This window comes from Nanorana parkeri, unplaced genomic scaffold, assembly GCF_000935625.1.
Source record: "Nanorana parkeri isolate BGI_ZX_2015 unplaced genomic scaffold, ASM93562v1 scaffold617, whole genome shotgun sequence".
In the NCBI taxonomy this organism is placed as follows: domain Eukaryota; kingdom Metazoa; phylum Chordata; class Amphibia; order Anura; family Dicroglossidae; genus Nanorana; species Nanorana parkeri.
In genome coordinates, this window is record NW_017306885.1 from 54,043 (window position 1) to 76,523 (window position 22,481).

Below are 22,481 nucleotides of genomic sequence, written 5' to 3' on the forward strand. Positions count from 1 at the left end.
GGAATGCTCTTTTTTTTTTTTTTTTTTATTCAATGTGCATTTTTATTCTTCTCACTATAGGAACTATTCAGCAATGTAGCGATGCCATTGACCATCTAAAACGTATTATTGTTCACAAAGCCCCATCCTTGAACCAGGCATCTAAGCGGCGCATACCAAGGTGCAGTTACTCATCTGTATACCCTGTATATGTTGACGGTTATGTTGGACAGCTAATTTCCTTTAACTTCTCATTGTGTTTGTTTTGTTTGTTTCTTGTTGGAAAAAGTCTCTAAAACCACACACTGAACAATTTTAACAAAGTGTAAATGTATGCATTTTGAATTGTATTTTTTTTTTCATAAAACCCCTAATAATTCATTGGCAACACAAAAGATGTGTATAATGTGTTTTTTTTTTAAAGATTTATGAATATATTTCAGTTACAAAGTGTGTTACTGGAGGTAAGAAAAGTCAGATAACTTTGAGAACTGATGCATTTAGTACATGTTTGGTCATCCTTTTTTAATGTAGAGGATTTCCTCCAAGCAAGACTCTTCGTCTCCTGGACATTGTTATGTGGCTGTTAGAACAATGTGGGCGCCCTCAGGCTGATTGCAGGCACAAGGCAATGGAACTGTTCTTTGAATTTGTTCCTTTATTACCAGGTATCTTACTATGAATGCAATACGCTGATCCTTCCTTTATTTAGATAGTAATAGTAATAGATGGTTAAGTAAAAATATTCTTCATACACCTATTGTCCTACTTTTTTTTTGTTAAACTTATTTTAAAAAGCCACAAAACCCAATTGCAATAAACCTGCAATATATGTGACATGTTCTGGGACTGTCCATGTATTATTGTACATGTAAACCTAATGATTACAATTTGATATCAGCTTTTTTAGTGTATAATAAAGCCAAAGGTTATTATTTATTTATTTAGATACATTTTAAAAAGCTCTGTTGGTTTTTCATTGTATTCCAAATTGAGAAGATTTAAAATATTATAGTTGTTACAGGAACAGGAAGTGAGGGGAAATCCAATAAGGACACTAGTTTCAGTGATAGCTGTCTAAGAGGGGATTTCGCCTTTTCTTTGGCAAGATTTCCTCTTACTCTTGCATACACTTTATTTCTGTTTCCAAATTAGTTTTCAATATTTTTTAATGTGAAGCTTTAAATAAAATAATGCCTAAGGATTTTGCCTTACAGGTCCTTGTTCAGGCACTTCCTTGTATAGGATTGTAATGTGTCTCCCAATTGTACGCCTACATTCTCCTCGCCCTGTCTCATGGGCTTCTGATTTCAGCACACATTATGTACTACATATTGTTGTCGCTGACAGGAAACCCGCTGAAGTGCATGCATCTAGACAGGAGGTGGTTGCAAAAGATCAGCATCACCAAGATAAAACAAAGGAAAAAAATGGTGAAAGCAAGTATGTTATGAAAACAAAATGGCATGGAACCAAATTCAGCCACTGTATTAAGTAGCATGAAATAGGAAAATGCAGTTCAGTTGAAGATAAAATCATACCCCAAAGTGTTTATCCTTTGTCTGGTCTTTCTGTATTGCTGCCATGAATAGTCTTTATAGCTGCTGTAGAACACTTTTTGCTTTTACCCCTATTCAGTGATAAGCCGAGTAGATCTGTATAACGTTTTTGTAGAACTGAATACTAAGCGTGATTTTTTTGCAATTTGCAGAAAAGAAATCCCCATCTGCCTGGTTGGATGAGATTATTAAGAAAGATGGTGTCAGTTTCTTGATTGATAGGTTTGAAGGTGCAGGCAATATGGATCCAAAAAATTGTGGAATATTGCACATTGCCACTCTCCATGAACTGAAAGAGGTCTTCACTTTGACAGCTGTAATTCGGTGGATGGACATGTTGCTTGCAGCTCTGGATTGCTACAATACATTTATTGGCATGCGTGTTTTGAAGCCACACACATTGCTAGGTGAGGAAATACTCTTTGTTTTTTATAGCTGTAATTGTCAGTTGCATAACTGTTCTTGTACGCGTTGTTTTTTTATGTGAACTTTGACGTTTAAAGAGTTAGTTCACATTTAATGACATCCATTTAATGACAATCCATAAAAATCCATATACATTACAGCTTAGATTGACAGCTAAAATACTATTCTTCATTTTTTTAAATGGTTTACTTTTCTAGCGTGGACTCCTCCTCTCCGTGGATACATGGCCCCAGCCTCTCAAGGCTGAACACTCTGCTATGGAGACTCTGCTAGCCTAACCATGCATGCGTAGTTCGCTTTCTCTCTCACTTGCAGAATGCTGAGCTCAGATGCTGCCCAGAGAGAGCCGATTGTGTATTTGTAGTTTCGCAAGTGCTCATTTATGTGGAGCTTGAATCAAGCATTCATCGGTCGGTCTGTCCTGTCATGTAGACAGAACGGAGAGGGGTAGCAGCAGTAAGAAACATAAATCATTTTTAAAATTGAAGGACTTGTTTTGTTACCATTTTGTTCTCTATATTCTTTTTGATAATCCAGAGCCCTCTCTTCCTGTTCAGAGGGGTGTAGCTTAAACAGAGGACGTGCCTTTCTGCTTTTTATGCCTAGTCTCTATGTTCTCCTAAGCAGAGCTTATGTTCAGACTCAGCTCTGTCCCCCAATCAGCTATTCTAGGAAAGGATTCACAAGTAAGTACAAAAATCCTCTTTTCTACTCTTAGGAGTTGTGTTAAAACTAGAGGTGCACCGAAATGACATTTTCAAAACCGAAACGAAACCAAAAATAAAAAAAATGTCAAACAGAAACCGAAAAATATTTTTTTTAATCTTTTCAATTTTTTTAAAATATTTGATTTATTTGTATTAAATATTTTTTTACTTTACTGTTGGGGCTTCAGGGAAATATTAGGGGTCTAAACAGATCCCTGATATTTTCTTGTTTAAATGGAAAAAGTCAGCTCTGATAGCTGACTCCTCCCCTTCACCGCCGGCCCGTCCTCCTTGACAGCTGACCGCTGTCTCCGCCCACACACTGATCTGTCACAGGAGGTTGAGTGGGTGGTGCAGGGAGAAGAGCTCGATCTCATCTGATAGCTGAATCCTCCCCCGCACCGCCAGCCCATCCTCCTGTGACAGCTGTCTCCGCCCACACACTGATCTGTCACAGGAGGTTGAGCGGGTGGTGTGGGAGGAGAGCTCAGCTTCCTGTGACAGCGCTCACAGCTGTCAGCGCCCACACACTGCTCTCCTAATCTGTCATAGGAGGCTGAGCGGTGCGGAAGGAAAGACGCCGCCCACTCACAGCGCTCTCCTCCCCCGCAATGCTCGGCCTCCTGTGACAGTTTCTCTCCTCCCCGCTGGAACACAGAGCAGCGCCCAGTGGGGAGGAGAGAAACCAGGGATGCACCACTATTTCAGCTGAAAGATGGCACTTTTGGCATTTTGCCAAAAGTGCCGTTTTTGACCACTATGTTTCAGCGGCCGAAATTTCGGTGAATCCCTAGTTAAAACTGTTCTTCTAAATCATCAGCAACAGCACAGGCACATGGTACCTTTTAAACATGGTGGTATGGCAACTATGTAAGTAAATAATTACAAGTGTTAATCTATCTGCACATATCCAGCCCATATGTTTATCTCTTCTCTTGTGTGTTCATTAGTTTACTACTTGTATAGATTGACAAAAAGATCTTATAGTTCCATCCATGAGAAATAGTCAGTTCTCTTGTTAAAATTAATCAGTTAACTTTTTTTTCATTTATTCAGATTCTTCACAAAAGTCATCCTTTTTCAAAGCATTGTACTTCTTCATCAGCCATCTTTCAATGAAGGACATCAGAGCAGCACAAACCTGCTTTACAATAGGCTCCAAATCCAATGATTTCAGCCCACATGAGATGGAACAGTACAACTACAGCAAATGCACAATTATAGTACGCATTATGGAGTTTGTAACCATGATCTTAGAGAACTGCCATCAGGATTTCTGGAAGGTAAACCTTATTGTTATTATATCAATATATTCTAAATTAATGTGAGTTAAAGTGAACCTGTCAATCATTTCAAATCTTTAAAATTCCTGCCCAGCATCAACTGCCGCCAGGTGCCTGCTATTACCTCCTGAAAAATCTCTTGTACACCTCTGGGATCCTGTTTTCACTTTGTAACTAAGGTTAAAGAATTCTTGTTTGTTCATATTTCTCTCTGGGGACCTGTCTTTTGTAGGGCTTGATTTTTTTTTTTTCTCTTAACCACCTTGTTTTTTTTAATCTAGTTTGCTCCCGTTCGGGCAATGTGTTTTGTTGTTTTGTTTTTTTTTACACCGGCTTTTGTTGGCTTTTTTTTTTTTTTTTTTGTTTTCCTGCAATTTTTTTTTTTTTTCGTTTGCTCTCCAGTCTCTCATTGGTTGGAATCCATTGTTGCTTTAGGTAGATGCTTTCCCTTGTCAGCGACTTTCTGTCCTGGTCTTGAGCATCAGGTTGCAGGTTGCTCCTCTGTACCCCCTCCCCTTGGTCAAGACAGTTCCCTCATCTAGCCTTGATTCCGCAGTTGGTCCTTCAGATACTTTTTTTTTTTTTCTTCAGATACTTTTTTTTTTTTTCTTCAGATACTTTTTAAATTCAGGTGGTTTCCAGATTCTTTTGGTCCACTGAGTGGCTGTTGCCAACCCCTCAGTTGTACTCTTTTTGAGATCCCCACTGTTTCTGAATTCCTTTTGTTCCACAATGGACGATGGAGAAAATAAGATTTTTGTACATTTTCTTGGCAGTCTATTGAGGCCCCTTTGTTTTTATAGGCCGTATGTCTGGCTGCTTACAAAACTGAGACATACAACTTTCCAACCTCCTGTAGGCACCACTATAACCTGATTCTTTATGAATTCCTGTGTCCCTAAATGGACTCAAAGAAAAGATTTTATGGCAAGTAAAAAAAAATCTCCTTGATCTGCTTTCAGAGTGATAGTGCTTACTCATAGGTAGGACTTCACTTTTAAAATGTCAGCATTACTAGTTTATCCTAAAGATAACTGCAGGATACACCCCTGGAGGTCAGGTTCAAAGGTAAGCACCTGGTGTTGACCTGTAGAGAGCTATGCATTAATATTGAATATTTAAAGCATATTTGTTTAATAAAGAAAAAAAAACCCTAAAGCAGTTCTATGACTATTTTTTTTGTTTACAAAATAGACGCTTGAAAAGGATCTGCTAAATAATTTTTTGTGGGAATTAACTGCAGTCACTGTATGTGATCCGTGTAGTATTGGGTTCAACACAGCAGACGTTCAAGTGATGAAGAACCTGCCTGATGTTTGCATACATTTACTGACAGCACTGGTGAAATCGCCGTATAAGAGACCCCTAGAGATGGCATTGCAGAAAAACGTAACACTTAAATGGTACAGTTTGAACTTGCTTTCTTAATATCATGTAATTTCTTTAAATATATTTGTATATTGCAGGAAAGGAAAGGTCTGGAGTGGGCCGGTAGGACTAAAGAGATCTAATGTTTGAGATCAATGCTGGCAGATTCCCTGGCTCACAGCTGAATGTAAACAAAGGGACAGGGAGGCTGCCTGATGTCATTACCCAGATATGTTCATTGCTATATTTGGGTAATGGCATCAGCCATTCATGACAGATTCCCAGCACAAACATGCCATTCTTTTTACTGCACAGTGACCTTACAGTGTAGTAAAGGCAGTGCATGTTTGGTTGTCTGTCTCTGTATGCCAACTTAGAGTTCATCTTAATTACCTCCAGTTTTGTTCTCTATGAGCTGGCGGTAAATTTTGTGAAAGTGACGCAAATATGAACTACCTGAATCTGTTGCATGTGTCAGAACAAAACTGATGCAAGGCTTTCATGAATTAGGCGCAGGTAATTTTAAAGGGAGAAAAGTGTTGCAAATATCTTATTGAATTCCAACTCTTATTTGCATGTATTTGAAAAATAATAAATATTTATATGCCATTTTCTTGTACTCTGTGTAGCATTGAAGACCTGTGCTCTCTTGAGTTGTATGATCCAGATGCCAAACATGACCGTATCAAGTTGGGTGCCACTCTTTCTGCTTGTAAGCAGCTTCAGAAGGCAGAGCTGCTGAATTCCACCTTGCAGACACAGGTGGGAATATTATTTATTTTTTATTTTACAAATGTGCATGCTCCAGAAACACAACTTCTGTTAAGATATTTTAGGCCTTGTTCATAACTGGGCGACAGCGTTTTCGCTGCACTACTTTGCTCGTGTTTACACCTGAGCAGATAGTGACACATTAGCGTAAATAGTCAAAAGCGTGTACCACGCACGCAAAAATGTGCAAAGTAATTTTGTCATTCGTTTTATATTGAGTCTATGGGGGACAAAACACGCTGTAATCTGCTAGAAAGAAGCTCATGTACTTCTGAGACCGGCGCAGCCGGGACGGATCCCGACATTACTGTCGAGATCCAACAAGCTGCGTGAATTATAGCTTGCTCTGCCTATCCAGAGGAAGAGCCAGCTGTACCCTCCCCCGTCCCACCAGTCAGCGCTGGCGGATCAGAGCGGGGAATCCAGCCCCTCCCCTGTCACGGCAGAGAGCCGTGACAGGATCGAGAGGTGAGCGAACGCCGGTATGTGTTCGCTCACCTCCCAATCTACTGAGACGACCTGTGACAGTCTCATTGTCACAGGTCGGCTAGAACTATGAGGTGAGTGAAAAGCACTCACCTCATAGTTCTCCTTTAAGCCATATCCCCACGCCTGTAGAGTAGAAACCATTATATGCTCATGCATGTGCATTGTGGACGGAGTATCCACACAGTAGTGACCGCTGCTACCGTGCCTCACCACTCTGCAGACCCCCAACTTTTAGGGGGGAAACAAATGGAATATGCTAAGTAAATTAGGTAAGTTAATTCTTGCTTTTCCAGTATTCATATGTAAAGTTTGTCATTACTATTCTTTCTAGGTTACAAGGCTCAGCTTTTCTGTTGGATCCAAACTTCTTTCCGTTGTGTATAAAGGTATTGCCCCTGGTGATGAGAGAAAGTCCCTTCCATCCCTAGACATCAGCAGTAAACGTCTTGCTGAGGGTATTCTACAACTGGCTTTTAGTTTCAGTGGACAGGTAACGCTGCAGAAGACTTTAAAATGTATCATGTTGTAGCTTGGAAATTTAGAAAAATCCATTTGATATCGCTGCTGTTCACAGATTACACACGTTGAAGGCTAACTGCATAATAATACACACCTGTAAATCACACATCTGTATATTATATACACTTTGTAAAGCCAAAATAAAACACCCCATGCTGTATTTGTCAATGGAAGGTAGAATTTTCTACACCTTTTGCAATTTGTATTTCTAAATCATACAGAGGATCTTTGTTCTGTCAGTATGATATTTGAACATTATTTTTCTTTATGAACACTTTTTTTTTCAGAGTGAAGAACTTGTAAGTCTCCTGCTGAACACAATGGTGTTGTCAGTACCTTTGTCAGGAAGTTCACAAAGAAGTTTCATTAACTTTTCTCATGGGGAATATTTCTACAGTTTGTTTTCTGAAACCATCAACACTCAACTTTTAAAAAATCTGGATGCTGTAGTTGTACATCTGCTGAAATCCTCTACAGAAAATCCTAAAATGGTAGTATGAACTTATCTATAATTTCTATTATCCATCTAAAACCAAGAGTTAGCACTATTAATATCACATATGAGCCACATTGTAAACCTATGGTGTCTTCTTGCCTCCTGCTTTCAAGACCTGTAAAGGAAGTGTGTTTTTGTTCCCATGTTTGGCCACTTTACCTTTTCAAAGTGTCAGAGATTAGTAGGTCTGAACCAAGAAAAGTTGGTTCCTTTAGTTAAGTTGGGTTTCTATTGTAATACATGTTTGCTCCTAAGGCTGGCTTTACACCTTTGGCCTGTCACCGCAACGCACTGTGCCGTACTTTACATGTGATGTGTGCTGCAGTGCTACTCATTCTGAAGCATAAGGCAGCGGATTTGCAGCACAGTTTATGGTAACTCACTACTGCTCATTGCGTTTCGAAGAGGCAGGTCCGCTTTCCAGTGCACTGAAGTGGGTTGGCAAGCCCATTCAAAACGAATAGATTGCCTTGCACCACAAAGGTGTTAAGGGACCTTTTGAGATGGAAGAACACACACTAGACATAGTAGTCATAGCATTATACTCAAGTTAACTAACACATACTGCCACTGCTATATTTAGCCTGGCCGAGGAGGTAAACTATTTATTTTCTCTTGATTTTCAGAGATCCTGCTGAGAATTCCCATGGTTGCATTCTTGCCACAGCATATATGACAGTTTCTTATGTATTTCATGTTCTGAACTTGCAACATTTTATGGTTAACACTTAGACTAATATTCATTTCTTCTTTTCTTACCAAGGTAAGCACCATCTTGAATGGCATGCTCGATCAAAGTTTTAGACAACGTGCAGTCCGAAAACAACAAGGTGTTGCTTTGGTAAATGCTGTACTACAAAACTGGCTGAAGCTAGAGAGCTGGTGGGACAAAGATTCATCACCTGAGAGCAAAATGGCAGTGCTGACATTACTTGCTAAAGTACTACAGGTACCTTTTTATTTATTTTTATTTATTGTGTAATGATTGCTTATTACGCGTTTATTTCCAACAGGTATGCTTGCTGTATGATTCATTTTAGCATTGCTTTAATTAGGGATGCACCGATGCCAATACCGAGTGTTTTGGTGAGTGCTTGTACTTGCCCAAATGCTCCGATACCTTCCCCGATACCAGAACTTCCGGTTAGAGGAAGATTTCCTCTGGCCGGCATTGCCGGTGGGGAACATAGAGCTGGCTTCCTGGGCAATCAGGAAGTCGGGCGGCATGTAATGACCCGCTTCCTGATTACCAAGGAAGCCGGCTTCATGCTGATTGGCTGGGAAGTCGGTTTCCTGGCCAAACATGGAGCCGGCTTCCCGGGAAATTAGGAACCCACCCGGCTTCCTGATTGCCCGGGAAGCCGGCTCCATGCCAGCAGGAGGAACGGTATCGGCAAGTACCTACAGCGAAATATCTGTACTCGTGCTCGATCCTGGAACACTGGTATCGGTGCATCCCTAGCTTTAATGTTATACATTTACAAGCCGCAGAGTTAATTTTGTCAAAATTTTCTGAGCCGGGTCTGTGCATGGGCAGTACTACCATCTATTCAGTCCTAGGGAGAGTTTGCATTCTGTTGCAGCAACATAGGATTTAATGGAGAGCGCAGAGAGCATGCATGGGCCAAACTCAGAGGTTTTTGACAAGCTGGTGTGCAGCCTTGTCAGCAATACAAGGCCATACACTAGTAATATTTTTAACAGTGGGTACCCCTGCCAGCACCACCCCCCGGCTTGACAAACTTTGATTTAAAAAAAATCCAAGGAGCTGGATGAAAAATGGTCGGCCAAACAGTGACTGCAGCCCCTGTTTGTGTATATTGACAGGCGTAGGCACTGGCTGTCAGAATGCAAATGTTGACGTGAAATTCATCCATCTGCACTGATCTATAGAGAATACCTGTGTCATTGCCTTGCACTAGGGGCCTATTTGCTTTACTGATATGCGGGTGCAACATGTTTGTACATACTAACCTAGTGGCTCATACTCCCTAGTGGTTGTTTGTGCTTCCTCTTCAGCGTTTAGTGGCAGAGAGCGCCCATTCAAGACCACAGGATAATCACTTGCCTATGGTGCCACCTTCAATTGTTTCTTATCTCCCACGTGCTACTGCACAGGACAGTGCACCTTCCTTGTTTTTACTGGTTTCCTCTCACCCCTGCACCCCTTGTCCCATCTGGACCTACACACCCTTCCTTAGGAAGATCCTTTGTCCTCGGGACATGAGAAGCTCCTAATGGTACCTCTCAGCATCCATCTTCACTAGGGGGGGCTCCCTGACCTACAGGGTTGACTGCTCTAGCTGTCTCCTGCTTGAATATGGACCTTGATCCTAAGTGTCACCTGGGCACACCTGCTACTTCATCAGCCCTTGTGTTCAGTCTAGTCCCCATTGTGTGATGCTCAGACAACCTTCCGTACAGAGAGTCAGCTTTGTGGATCTTTTGTAATCAGCACTTTTCCCAACTTCTCCTAGATCTGAGCAGATCTGGTTTGCATGGTTTTAGTGTTGGTGGCTGTCACCGGTGGGTGAGGCAGATTCGCTAAAGTCCTCTCTAAAAGGGCTGACACCTTGTGTACCTTTAGATCCCTTATCATCTTGTATTTGTTAGTATCTGTATTGTGGAAAATGTGAATTTTGGGGGGGTTTTTTGTTTGTAAAAATTTTATGTAAAATACATAAAGGAGAATAGTTCTAAGCCGACAAACCCCCAAAATTCAAATTTTCCACAATACAGATACTAACAAATACAAGGTGATAAGGGATCTAAAGGTACACAAGGTGTCAGCCCTTTTAGAGAGGACTTTAGCGAATCTGCCTCACCCACCGGTGACAGCCACCAACACTAAAACCATGCAAACCAGATCTGCTCAGATCTAGGAGAAGTTGGGAAAAGTGCTGATTACAAAAGATCCACAAAGCTGACTCTCTGTACGGAAGGTTGTCTGAGCATCACACAATGGGGACTAGACTGAACACAAGGGCTGATGAAGTAGCAGGTGTGCCCAGGTGACACTTAGGATCAAGGTCCATATTCAAGCAGGAGACAGCTAGAGCAGTCAACCCTGTAGGTCAGGGAGCCCCCCCTAGTGAAGATGGAAGCTGGCAGATCGAAGCTGTAGCTCGCGGTATACTGAGCTTACTGTAACGGGAGGACGCTAGTTTGTGTCCTCCCGTTGCCCTAAGGAGAACTATGGGGAAAAACACTGACCCCATTGTTCTCCTTTAATAAAAATATTGAAATAATTGATCCAGAAGATCTGAGAGGGCTTGATAGGGAAAAAAAAACGCCAATCTGCGGGATCGCACAGGAAGTTTGGAGGTAGGAAAAACGTAGGTAGCAGAGAGCAAGACTCCAGATTGCAGCCCTGGAATACCATTAGATGCAACGAAGTATCTGATATGTAAGTTATTCAGATGACCTACACACTGGAAATTGGGGGCTCAACTGCTAGCTGAGGAATGCATTTTGGCAGACTTTGCCATTTTGGCAGACTTTGAGTGCAAGACCTAGAGGGCGAACTAGGAACTGGGTGCAAGGGTCTCAATGAGGACGTGAAGAAGAAAACACAAATGTTTCTTAATAGGGCTGCGACTAAAGATTCTTTTCTTAACCAATAAGTTGGCCAATTATTTGTTCGATTCATCTGATAAAAATAAATACCATCTTTTATTTAAAATAAAATAGACAAATGCAGTGTTACAAACATATTGTTTATTTTAGAATAAAACTGCATGCACCGTTTTTTGTAATCACACTGCACTGGAAGGCAGGTTCCAGTACACGTTCCAGAGCGGGCGATCACACTGTGGGCGGGATGCTCGTTTGGGGTGCCACTGAAATGAATTGCAATAGCAGGCTGGCTATTGCACCCTCCCTCTGCCTGCTGTCAATCAAAACTGAGTAGCCAGGGAAGAGGAGGAGGAAAAGGGGGGAAAAACACAAAAAAAATTTCCCAGCAAGCCTGAGCAGAAATAGAGGAGAGTTTCACTTGTGGCCAGCTTATGAAGTACAGTTTATAAAGTATAACAAGCACAGGTCACCATAGCAACACTCTGAGACCCTGTAATGTACAAGGCCCCTTGTGACTGAAGGAACCAGAAACATCAGTAACACCAATGTACAGTAAAAATGTCAGGTTTCTGAAGGAAACATGTCCACTCTCCTAAAGACACTACCAAAACTGAGTCATGATGTTATCCTGTGCTGACTACTGACTGTTTTCTTGCCAGTGTCCATTTCATGTGTAGGCGGCAGTATAACCTGACAGTATAAGAATTCCTGTGTCCCTCAATGGACTATAAAGAAGTCCAATTTTGTCTTTGTAGTATCCTTTGCCTTTATTTTCCCAGCATGCTACTTTTTTTGCAGGAGTGGCTTCAGTGTTCTCCTAGATATAAGTAACACTGCTTTCACTATATATAAATATGTTTTTTCTGACATTTCTCATAGATACAGCTGTGTATAGCTTAAAACATAACTCTGCTTACCCTGTTTATATCTATACAAACATAATTATGTAACCAGAGGCATATCTACTGCAAGGCATTTGTCTTGGGTGGCACTTTCCCTTGCTGTGCTTGTGTGTTAGTGGGGGGGACACACAGTTTACTAGCACACTCAAGGGTGGCTTCATAGGACCCTGCAAGGGAAATGAGCCATCCTAAAACAGGATATTAAGACCAGTGGTCAGGGGGTCAGCTGATTCTGCAGGAAACAAAATCTTTTAAACATCAAGGAGCAGCATCCATTGATTTAATCAGCATTTTAAATAGCTTAATAACATTGTCAAGTTGTAAATGCTTTTTTTCTTCCTCATTTTTTTTTACACCCATACTATGGACAGGTTAGGAGGATGGCTCTTTGGAGAGAGTTTCCCTCGCTTCCTATCTATTTGAAGGCTATAACACAGAAGGACGTAATTGGAAACAACCAGCAGTTAAACATAAGGGAAGGTTCTAACCCTTACCCACTATAAGAGTTTAAAAAATACATTCTTTATCTGGAGTTGGCCTATACAAGGGCGTGTTTAAAGATCTGAACGGTTTTTATCTGGAGTTTTCTGTAGTTCTTTGTAAATATTTACAGTATAAATCATCTTTTCCTATGTTTTCTTTCAGATTGATTCTTCTGTGTCTTTTGATACAAGTCACCCAGCTTTCAGCAATGTGTTTAAGACTTACACAAGTCTTCTCACAGATCAAAAACTTGGTCTTAATTTGAAGGTATGCCTTACATTTGTCTTCTCTCTCTATTCCAGGTAATTAGTTGATGACATCATAATACAGTGGTGTTGTGTTTCTCTGTATTGGCACCACACATATTCAGTACATGAAATATTTTGTAATTATTTAGTGTTTTTGTGTATTTGTTTTGGAGATGTCTAATCTTACAATAATTTCCCAGTAGATTGGGATGAAAATAGTATTCAATAGAAACCCGGGTCATCTGCTAACTATCATTTGTCTTTTGTTTTTGTGGAATCTTTTGCAACCAAACCAATGCATCCAGTGGAAACATTGGTAATATTCGCCACTCAGTGGTTATGAACAATTTGTACATTTAGTGGTTAACTAAGTTGTGAATACTAGACAAACTCAGAGCTATTTCAGTATACATGAAAATAATTAGGCAGATTGTCTTCTGTATAATTTTAACCATAGAACTTTGAAACATTGTTTGCTTTAATTATGTTTTGCCTGCTATAAGAACAGTTTCACAGTCCTGATTTAAATGTTGGTTCAGTACAGCGATAGGTAGGACAAGACATTTTAGTGTGTTGAATTTGTTACTCACCTTTTGCATAAATAGCAATAAAACTAATTGTATAACCTTTTGTGTTGATGCTTTAACAGTTACTTGTGTATTTGATTGTATTTATTTTTATGTAACATATTCATTATTTTTTGTTTTATAGAGTCAGACTATTATAATTCTTCCTTTCTTTACCAACCTCAAAGATGAAAGACTTGAGGAGTTAAAAAATACACTTGAGCAGTTTGTTGCCTTTAATTTTCCAATGAGATCTGATGAGTTTCCTAAAGGCACCTTACGGTACAATAATTATGTGGACACGGTGAAGAAGGTAAGAAATGTTTGTTAAACTCTCTGCAGGAAAAATAATACATGTGACCAGAGTTGTAAGGCTGCTGAAAACTGTTTGTAAAGAACTCCTGCCTATAGCTGAAGTGATGCACAGGAAGTCATATTGGCAGCTGATTTGTCTTTGTATCACTCAAACTGTATTTTTTATGAGTTATATCAATTCAAACATGCGATCCTTGATTTAAAGCAATGAGTGTTGCATTATGCATAAGAAATAATGTGTCTTGTAGGGGAGCACTGGGAAAGTATAAATGTCTTTAATATCTGACATATTTTAAATTACCATGTTCTGGTAGCAGTTTTGCTGGCATCTTGCTTTCCAAATCTACTATAATTATTAATCCCTATTCATTGGTAGAAAATCTGTTGCTCACACCATGTCTGCTGAGCTGTGTTTTTTTTTTTTTGCACACCACTGCACATGTATGGTGTGAACTGGGCACATTTAAAACATTTATTCTCAGTGTGCCCTGTTCACACCATACATGTGCAGCAGTGTACAGAAAAACACAGCCCAACGATCTTGCTATGAACAAGCCCTTATCCTTTTTCATTGTTTCTCTCCGCAGTCAGATTTCAACTCCTTTTTGTTTTTTCTTTTGTGACAGCTCATTAAATGACAGCAATCATTTTGGTAATTGTTATAGGCAATGCTTTTCTCTGTTTCAGTTCTGTCCTGTGACATGATACAAAATAGACACATTCTGTGTGATATGCACAAAATAGTGTACATGTGTATTAGGTACATGAAGGATTTTCAATAATTGAAACATGTGCTAACAAATTACTAAAGTTGTAAATGGTTAGCTAAAGGAAGATGTCTGAGAAGAGTTCTACTATGGCCAGAAATGGGTACAAACATTGATCTCTTGCGTGCTGAAAGCATTGACTCTAGATTTCAGTGCAGAAAGCAGTAATTTATGACTTAAAAAGTGGGACATAGTATCTGTCATTTGTGGGAGTAGCACGGGTATACACAAAACACACTTATGCTCCCTGGGAGCACAGCGTTACCCGATGACCAGTCCTTTATTGTGTTATGCCAATAGTGTATCAGATCTCAAGGCATAACATTTGTGATTGTAATGGAAAGGGTGTAACATATGTCCACTGTTTCAGTTCTTGGATGCACTGGAGCTGTCCCGAAATCCACTGCTCTTGCAGCTCATGGCAGAAATTCTTTGTCGTGACAGCAAACATATCATGGAAGAATTGTTTCAGAAAAGCTTCAAAGCAGTTATTCTGAGGTAAGTGTTGTATGAAGACCTGCATATTATTTGAATGAATATTAGCAAAAATGTTATCCTGCTTTATATAATCTCCATCTGAAGCCATCAAATGTTAGAGATTGTAATAAATTCCATACTAGATTGATGACTAAATGGTTCATAAATGATTTTTTTAATATAGATGTGTGTAGGTCCCAAAAGCTTGGAGTGTTTAGCCCCTTCACTTCGCCATACTCAAAACAATTGTTTTTAGGGAAGCACAGTTGAGCTGCTTTCCAGCACCTTGATTAACGTATTGTCCTTAAGTTGTTGTAGTAGTTTCTTATCACTTGGAAGATTACTAAATGTAGGCCTTCATTATGAAGAAAACCGCAACAGTTACATGCATGGGCTACTGAACTGAGAACAAAAATAGAGAAATTGCATGAGTAGTGCACTGATCTATTGCCAGGATTAAAAGAGAACTATGGGGTAAGGGTTTTTCCCCTGTAGTTCTCTTAAGGGTCACGGAAGGGTCACTGCTCTCTGCAGGGAGATGATCGAGAAGTAAGCGAGCTACGGTATGTGTTTGCTTCGATCTATTGAGCTGACGTGACAGTTTCATCGTCACATGTCGGCTCGAACTATGAGGATGGGTGATTTTCACTCGCCTCATAGTTCTCCTTTAAGTTCTTGCACCAAAACTCAGGAACAAGGTTTTATGAAATCTGGAGAAAAATTGAGTTCCCTGCTTTCAATTGAAATAGAAATCCTATTAGGCAACACCCCCTTTTTCCTCCAGTTTTTTTTTTCATAACCAACCCTTATGTCTCCACATGTACAGATGTAACTGAGGGTGTATTTGCTTGCAGCAAAATCGGAGATAGAGAAAACAATTCTAAAAGGTTTTCATTCCAAACAAAGCACTTCAAAAATATTTTATTTTTAAGGGGCAATTCTGATGAACAAGTCATCCTGATGAATACTTTGCACAGCATGTTTACCAGTGAAAATCTTCTGTCAAATACAACCAGGCAGGCTATAATTGACCGATGCCTTCTGACTCTCCTGTGGAAATGCAGCCTTGATTCTTTGAAAGAGTTCTTCTGCAAAATCGTTACTCTATCAGTGGATACTCTCAAAGGCAGATTAATCAAGGTAAATGTTCTTACACTATACCAAGTTGTTTTTAAGTTTTTCTCTTCATCCTTTGTTAACAAAACTGCACACCTTACTTATATCCCTAATATGTACTCTTATATAAAGCAATCACTTCAGCCTTATTAATGTTTTTTTCATAAAAGAACAATTTAGGATCATGTAGATAATTACAAACTTCTTGTTGCAATCACTTTTTAGGCAGGAGTTTTAGTTTTAAAGCATACAGCCTGAAGATCATTAATGCTGAAACTTTTTTCAGTTTTGAGGTAATATAAATCTCCCATACAAAATCGTATTTGTATGTTTATGGTTACAGACATCAGAAGCATTATTTGAAACACAGCTTACCAAGAAATTGGGATATTATAAAATGCTGGAAGTTCTTTATTCCCGTCTCTCCAGAGATGATATTTATTCCAAACAATCCGGAATAAATCATGCTTTTGAAGGATCATCTAATGTAGAAGGAAATCAACTCACTAAGACTCTAATCAAGTAAGTTCTGTAAAAAATATAACTTATATGTTGCTGCATGACATGGGTGTGTGCCAAGGATACAGAGCTCTTGATTGTCGCCCTATTATGTCAATGTGGCTGTTGGTAATCTAATGGCTGTGAGTATGAAGGTGTTTTTTTTTCCCCCTGGGTGTTACACACTGGCCATACTTTGCACACTCATTAATCCCCACACAACGTGTAGAGGACATGATTATGCTTAGAAGTAGTACTGTTAGTTTATGGGAGTGTGCCAGAGGCTGCACCAAAAAGTTTCCCCTGCAGCCCTAAATAGGTTGTCCGTGGGGAGCCTGCAATGCATTTATTTGGTAATTCAGTGGCTATCCCAAGTAAGAATACATTACAACTGCTATTGGCAGCCACAATTTTAAACTTTAGGTAGATTAAATAAGCCACAAATCAACTTTAAAAAAATGAACAGTGTTAAATATATAGTAACTTTTTTTTCTTTATACTCCCAAGATTGTGCTATGATGCATATACTGAGAACATGAGTGGTGAAAGCCAGCTCCTGGAGAAGAGGCGAGAATATCACTGTGCTGCATATAACTGTGCTATGGCAGTTGTGGCCTGCACTCAGACTGACAATAAATTCTACCAGGCGTTTCTTTTCTCAGAAAAAAAGGAAAAGGTAAACAGAATTAAGCGTATCCTTGATTGCACATTTTGAACATTTCAAATAAAACCCATACTCTATTTCTTTTATCTGCACATTTGATGGATCATAGAGGATTGGGAGGGGTGGGTGGGGGTTGAGAAACAGTACCTCGTCATAGTAAAACAATGATGTTTGTGCTTGCTGCTGCTATATAAATCTTGGACACACCCATGCCCATTATTTCCTGCTTTTGCTGTGAATGTAGTACAAGCACCTTTTTTTTTTGCCATGGTTTGCTATATTTTTCCATTGACATTAGGTGTATAATGAGGAGGATGATCATTCTACTGGATGATCATTCTATGGTACCCGTGGCTGAATTGGATGTGTTCACTGTTCGGCCAATACATTTTCACCCCACTTATGGAGCCCAGTGGTGCTTGCAGAGCCACCTGCTTCTCAAATTTCACCCAATTTAGCATGATTTGGCCTAAATGTTAGCTGTCTATGGCCAGCATTAGACCACTCGCATGTCTGTCTCTCTAACTAATACTGCCTCTAACTAGCACAGTCAGTGGGTGGCACTGTTTCCTTGGAGCTTTTGTTTCTTTTTTTTTTTTACAATTTTCCAAATTTTAAAGAAAACAATGCTCAGTTCTTTAGTTCTCTTTTGGTAAATGTCCTCCTGTAACCCAAAACTCAGCATATATAGTGGGCTAATGCCCGTACTGCAGTCAGCAAGGATCCCGACAATATTGTAGGGATCCACCCCGATACCTGACTGACATCTGGCTCTGCCCCCTCTCTGTCTGTCCCTCCAGTCTGCGCTGGATGAATACAGAAGGGAGGGGGGAATCCCTGCAGGGAGAAATGACTGACAGTCATCGCTCTCTGCAGGGAGACGATTGTGAACTGAGCGATCAGCAGTTTCTGAGTGCTCAGTTCTTGATATATAGAGTCGAAGTGTGACACCTGCAGTGTCACACATCGGCTCTAACTACAGGGGTGAGTGTATTTCATTCTTCCTATAGTTTTCCGTTAACCAGTTGCCGTCCGCCCGTTGCAAAAAAACGGACGGACAGCACAGTCGCATTGGCGGGTTGCCGTCTCCAGGCGGCATTTTTTTTCTGCTCGCGTGCGCCCCCGGGCAGATCCACTGCCCCATCTGCAGCCTGGGACCGGCTCGGGAGGGTGTCAGGAGGTAAGATGGGAGGGAGATCAGCATCTTCCTCCTTGCTGATCTCCCACCGTACTGTGAATGCAGAAGTGATGTGTATAACATCACTTCCGCATTCACCTGTCAGTCATCTGGCTGCTATAGCAAGAGAGAAGAAGCTGATGAAGCAGATCTCTGCACCGCGGACTTGAACTGGTTAAGAAATTTGTCACCGTAACAATATCATAGAAAAGGTGATTGTATTAGGAATTTGAAGATTATCACTTTAAGATTGTATTTTGGCTCATGTTTTTTTCACATTTTGTTTTTATGTTTGTTTTTAAGAATGTGCTCATATTTGAAAACATAATAGACCTTCACCGACAGTACTCTTTTCCTATAGAAGTTGAGGTAAGTGCCCATGAAAAAAAAAAATCACTAATTCATGTACGTATATAACCTTAAAATAAAACTAGGCATGTTTTTAAAAACAACCAGTTTAAGTGCCAGACTTTGGCTTGGTACAGGCCTCTTTCAATCCCTGTACAACTATGAGCGGCTGAGGCAGCATTAGGGGGTCTGTCAGATGTGCTGCAGCACATAAGTATGCTGGCTTGAAGCATTCTGATAGCGAGAGAGCAGACTGACAAAGATGAGCTAATCTGCTGTTTCCCCTTCACAGCCCATTCACAGATTGGGGGCAGGGAGGAAAGCTAGTTGTATTACTTTACTGCAATGGAAAACAAGTCAGGGCACCAACCTGGCTCTGCTGTCTGGCAGAACCGAGTTTATCTCAAGAATGAATTGGCAGAAATACAAATCCTTTGGCAGGTAAAACAGCTCTCAGAAATGTACTTGTTTAGCTGTTTGCCTGCCATTTATGTTTATTATGAACAGAGGATATTATGAACAGAGGAAACTTTGTCAAATATATAATTGAGCTGAATATTTCCCACAGAGCAGCATTTCATACGCACAGATATTAGATATAAATACTACCTGGACACCTTTTTGACACTCGCTGGTAAGCAGTAGATATATGCCCCAAAAAAAGGTTTGCAAATACCAACTATCTTACCTGTGTCAGCGCCGCTTGCTCCCGGCTGCAGAACTCCCAGCTCCCGAACGTTGTGAAAGGAGGAAGTGTGTGCGGGCGCATGCGCAGTCCAGATCACCAGAGGGGAGAGGAGGAGAGCAACACTGACACTGAATGGAGGCACCTGGGAGCGTGCACGTCGCACAGACTCCGCGGGACACATAAGTTAAGTCCTTACAGCAGCATTGGGGAAGGGGGACGACGATTATGCCTTTAATGTCACTTTAACTGTTGAGAGAAGTCTGTTTTAAATAGTATAATACGTCTGTGAAATTTTATGTAGAATTCATGCAACGTGAAAAAGTCTTTAATTTATTGTTCATTTTGGGGTGTTTTGATTATTTTTCACTCTGTGCTGTAGGTGCCAATGGAACGAAGGAAAAGGTACTTTACTATACGCAAGGAAGCAAGAGAAGCTACAAATGCAGATTCTGGTATAGTTATTACTTTCAATTGATTACCTTTTGAAAGTTGTGGGAAAGGGTATATTTTTAGTACATCTGCCGCCTAGATTCCCTGCAGCCATGGATGTTCATTATAGGATTACAAAAAGTCTTTACAGATGCAGGGAGCACAAGCTGTTGACAGTCTTTTCTTTTTTTTATCGTGTATATGGTTGTATATATTTTTTATATGAAATCCCTTATCTTTTAGATAAGGAGTGTAGGTACTCTCACAGTGGAAACAAGTACTTTTGTAATATTTTTTCCTTTTTAATATTTTGTCCCTTTCTCCTAAAGCAAACCCGTTTTTTGCCCATTCAGTTAAAAGCAGCTGCTTTGCTTTATCCCCCACCCTCCACAGCATCTACTCGCCTTTCCTTTAGTTCTCTGCTGCTCCAGTTAGCACCTGCAGCTTCAAGAAATACCTGGTATGTGTGGACATTGAGAAGCATGTGACTCACTCCATGTGACAGCGCTCCCCCCTTCAGTTCTCACTATATACAACCTTGCCTTCTGCTCCCGTTTCACAGTACTCCCAAATCCCTCCCATTTTATTTGGTATACATCTGTAGTCTTCCTTCCTCTTAGATTGTAAGCTTGTTTGGGTAGGGTACTCCTTACCTACTTCTTCTGTATGCCAATGATGCTTGTAAGTGTTACTTGTCTTGTCTAAACAATTGTACAGCGCTGCGGAATATGTTAGAACTGTATAAATAATTGTAATTATACCATTCAGTGCTGTCATAAGGAGAGTCCATATCTTTGTGTAAGCTAGGACTATAAGAGCCAAGAAAGGTATATATCTGTATATACTGCAGTAGAGGGTAGTATAAAAGTGCACCTGTTGCTTTGTTCTGCATGGAGAGCAGAGTGAATTTTCATTTTTTTCTAAATAGTTTAGGAGCTGATCTATATGAATCAGTTTTTTAACTACCTCCCTGCCAGCCGCTGTGTATACACGGCCTGCCGGGAGCTTCTTGGATGTAACTGGGCGTGTATACACCGTGCGGGGCGCGTGAGCGGGAAATCCCCGCTATTTGAAAAGAGGCAGCGATGCCCGTTAATATACAAGCGATCCGCCGGCTAATCTAAACACCTGGTCTTCAAGCAGTTAATAACAGTTGCACATCACCTAATGTAACTTAATCGCTGATTATTTTTGTATAGCAGTACTGAAAATGGATAAATGTCTATTGAAAGAAAAATAGTATCATTCAGTATATCAATATGTGTTGGTATAGAAGTTGATGCTGTAAAATATGATGTGTCAATTTCTCTTCCTTTCCCTCTAAAGATGAGCCCCAGTACTTATCTTCACAGTCATATATGGCAGATAGCAGCCTGAGTGAAGAAATGAGCCAGTTTGATTTCTCTACTGGAGTCCAGAGTTTTTCCTACAGTTCACAGGATCCAATTAAATCTCAGAGACGTAACAGAAGGAAGGTACAAATGAATATATAATGAAATGATTTAGGGAAGGGCTTAACCTAACATTTCCTTTGATACATTATATATTGAAAGTTTTAGATATCACAAAGGAGATGGATCAAAATGTATTCAGTTTTTTGGGGAACCTCTGTCATGCTGATTTTAGTTCTGAGCTTTTTTATATAGTATTTAGCATAGTATTGCATGAATGGCTCTTCCTATGGATGCCTAAACTGCCACATAAACTTCCCACAACCTGTTCCTTCCTAAAATTCCCGAAAGTGCGACTACCACTTTAATGTAACATACCGCATAGCTCTTCAAATTGAACAATTGTACATTGTCAGTTTCATGGGAAGATATTACATTAATGTATGCGCTATACTCTCATATGCATGCTTTGTTGTAGATTGTTAGGGTTCCTTAGGAAAGTGACTCTAAAGGCACTCAAACCCACGCCTCCAGGTAGGACTTAAGATTTCCCGGGATTCGATCGTGCTGCCTTCTTCAGACAAGTACTTGGGAATAAAGAGTCCCACCAAATTGTGTATTCACTCTATATAAGGTTATATGTGAAACTAAAAGGGGGGTCGCGGAGCACAGACCAATAAAATTCAGACATTAACTATATATAACCCAGAAACAGGCAAATTAAATGAATCACCCTTTCAATCTAGTCTGATAATTTGACAAATAAATCGTAACATTTTGTCTTTTTAGGAACTAAGCTCAGAAGCTCAGGCATCAGATGATGTCATGGAGTTTGAAATGGATGAACTGAATCTGCATGAATGTATGACATCTATGTCTGGACTGATTAAACACATGCAGCAAAATGCAATCACACCAAAAGTTGAGGAGGTTTGTATGCCTATCTAAACGTACATTTTAAAATCGCTTCCAATTGCTCCTGCTTTATTTTGTTGCCTGTTTGCAGGGAGTCGCTCCAGAAGACCTGCCCCCATGGATGAAATATTTGCATACCAAGCTTGGAAATCCATCCACCCCACTGAACATTCGTCTTTTTATTTCTAAGCTTATCGTGAACAATGAAGAGGTAGGCTACTTTCACTTTTTTACATTTTTATATCTTTAACACTTTTATGTGGCAGAGAACCATGGGAAGACAGCTGTATGTCCCTAAGCAATACTAGATTGCATGGTTGCATA

General features: G+C 40.1%; 1 protein-coding gene across 1 annotated transcript in view; it reads left to right on the forward strand.

The window, feature by feature from the left end:
• Positions 1-22,481, forward strand: part of PRKDC (protein kinase, DNA-activated, catalytic polypeptide) — a 130,133-nt gene that overhangs the window by 43,562 nt on the left and 64,090 nt on the right. The window contains exons 27-46 of the mRNA XM_018562961.1: positions 61-160; positions 514-647; positions 1,691-1,945; positions 3,728-3,954; positions 5,149-5,357; positions 5,952-6,084; positions 6,914-7,072; positions 7,389-7,592; positions 8,361-8,546; positions 12,721-12,825; positions 13,518-13,685; positions 14,825-14,952; positions 15,864-16,071; positions 16,391-16,569; positions 17,053-17,221; positions 18,690-18,755; positions 19,802-19,874; positions 21,178-21,326; positions 22,032-22,172; positions 22,249-22,368. Coding sequence (XP_018418463.1) covers positions 61-160; positions 514-647; positions 1,691-1,945; positions 3,728-3,954; positions 5,149-5,357; positions 5,952-6,084; positions 6,914-7,072; positions 7,389-7,592; positions 8,361-8,546; positions 12,721-12,825; positions 13,518-13,685; positions 14,825-14,952; positions 15,864-16,071; positions 16,391-16,569; positions 17,053-17,221; positions 18,690-18,755; positions 19,802-19,874; positions 21,178-21,326; positions 22,032-22,172; positions 22,249-22,368 — 3,113 coding nt within the window. The remainder of the gene's footprint in view (positions 1-60; positions 161-513; positions 648-1,690; positions 1,946-3,727; positions 3,955-5,148; positions 5,358-5,951; positions 6,085-6,913; positions 7,073-7,388; positions 7,593-8,360; positions 8,547-12,720; positions 12,826-13,517; positions 13,686-14,824; positions 14,953-15,863; positions 16,072-16,390; positions 16,570-17,052; positions 17,222-18,689; positions 18,756-19,801; positions 19,875-21,177; positions 21,327-22,031; positions 22,173-22,248; positions 22,369-22,481) is intronic.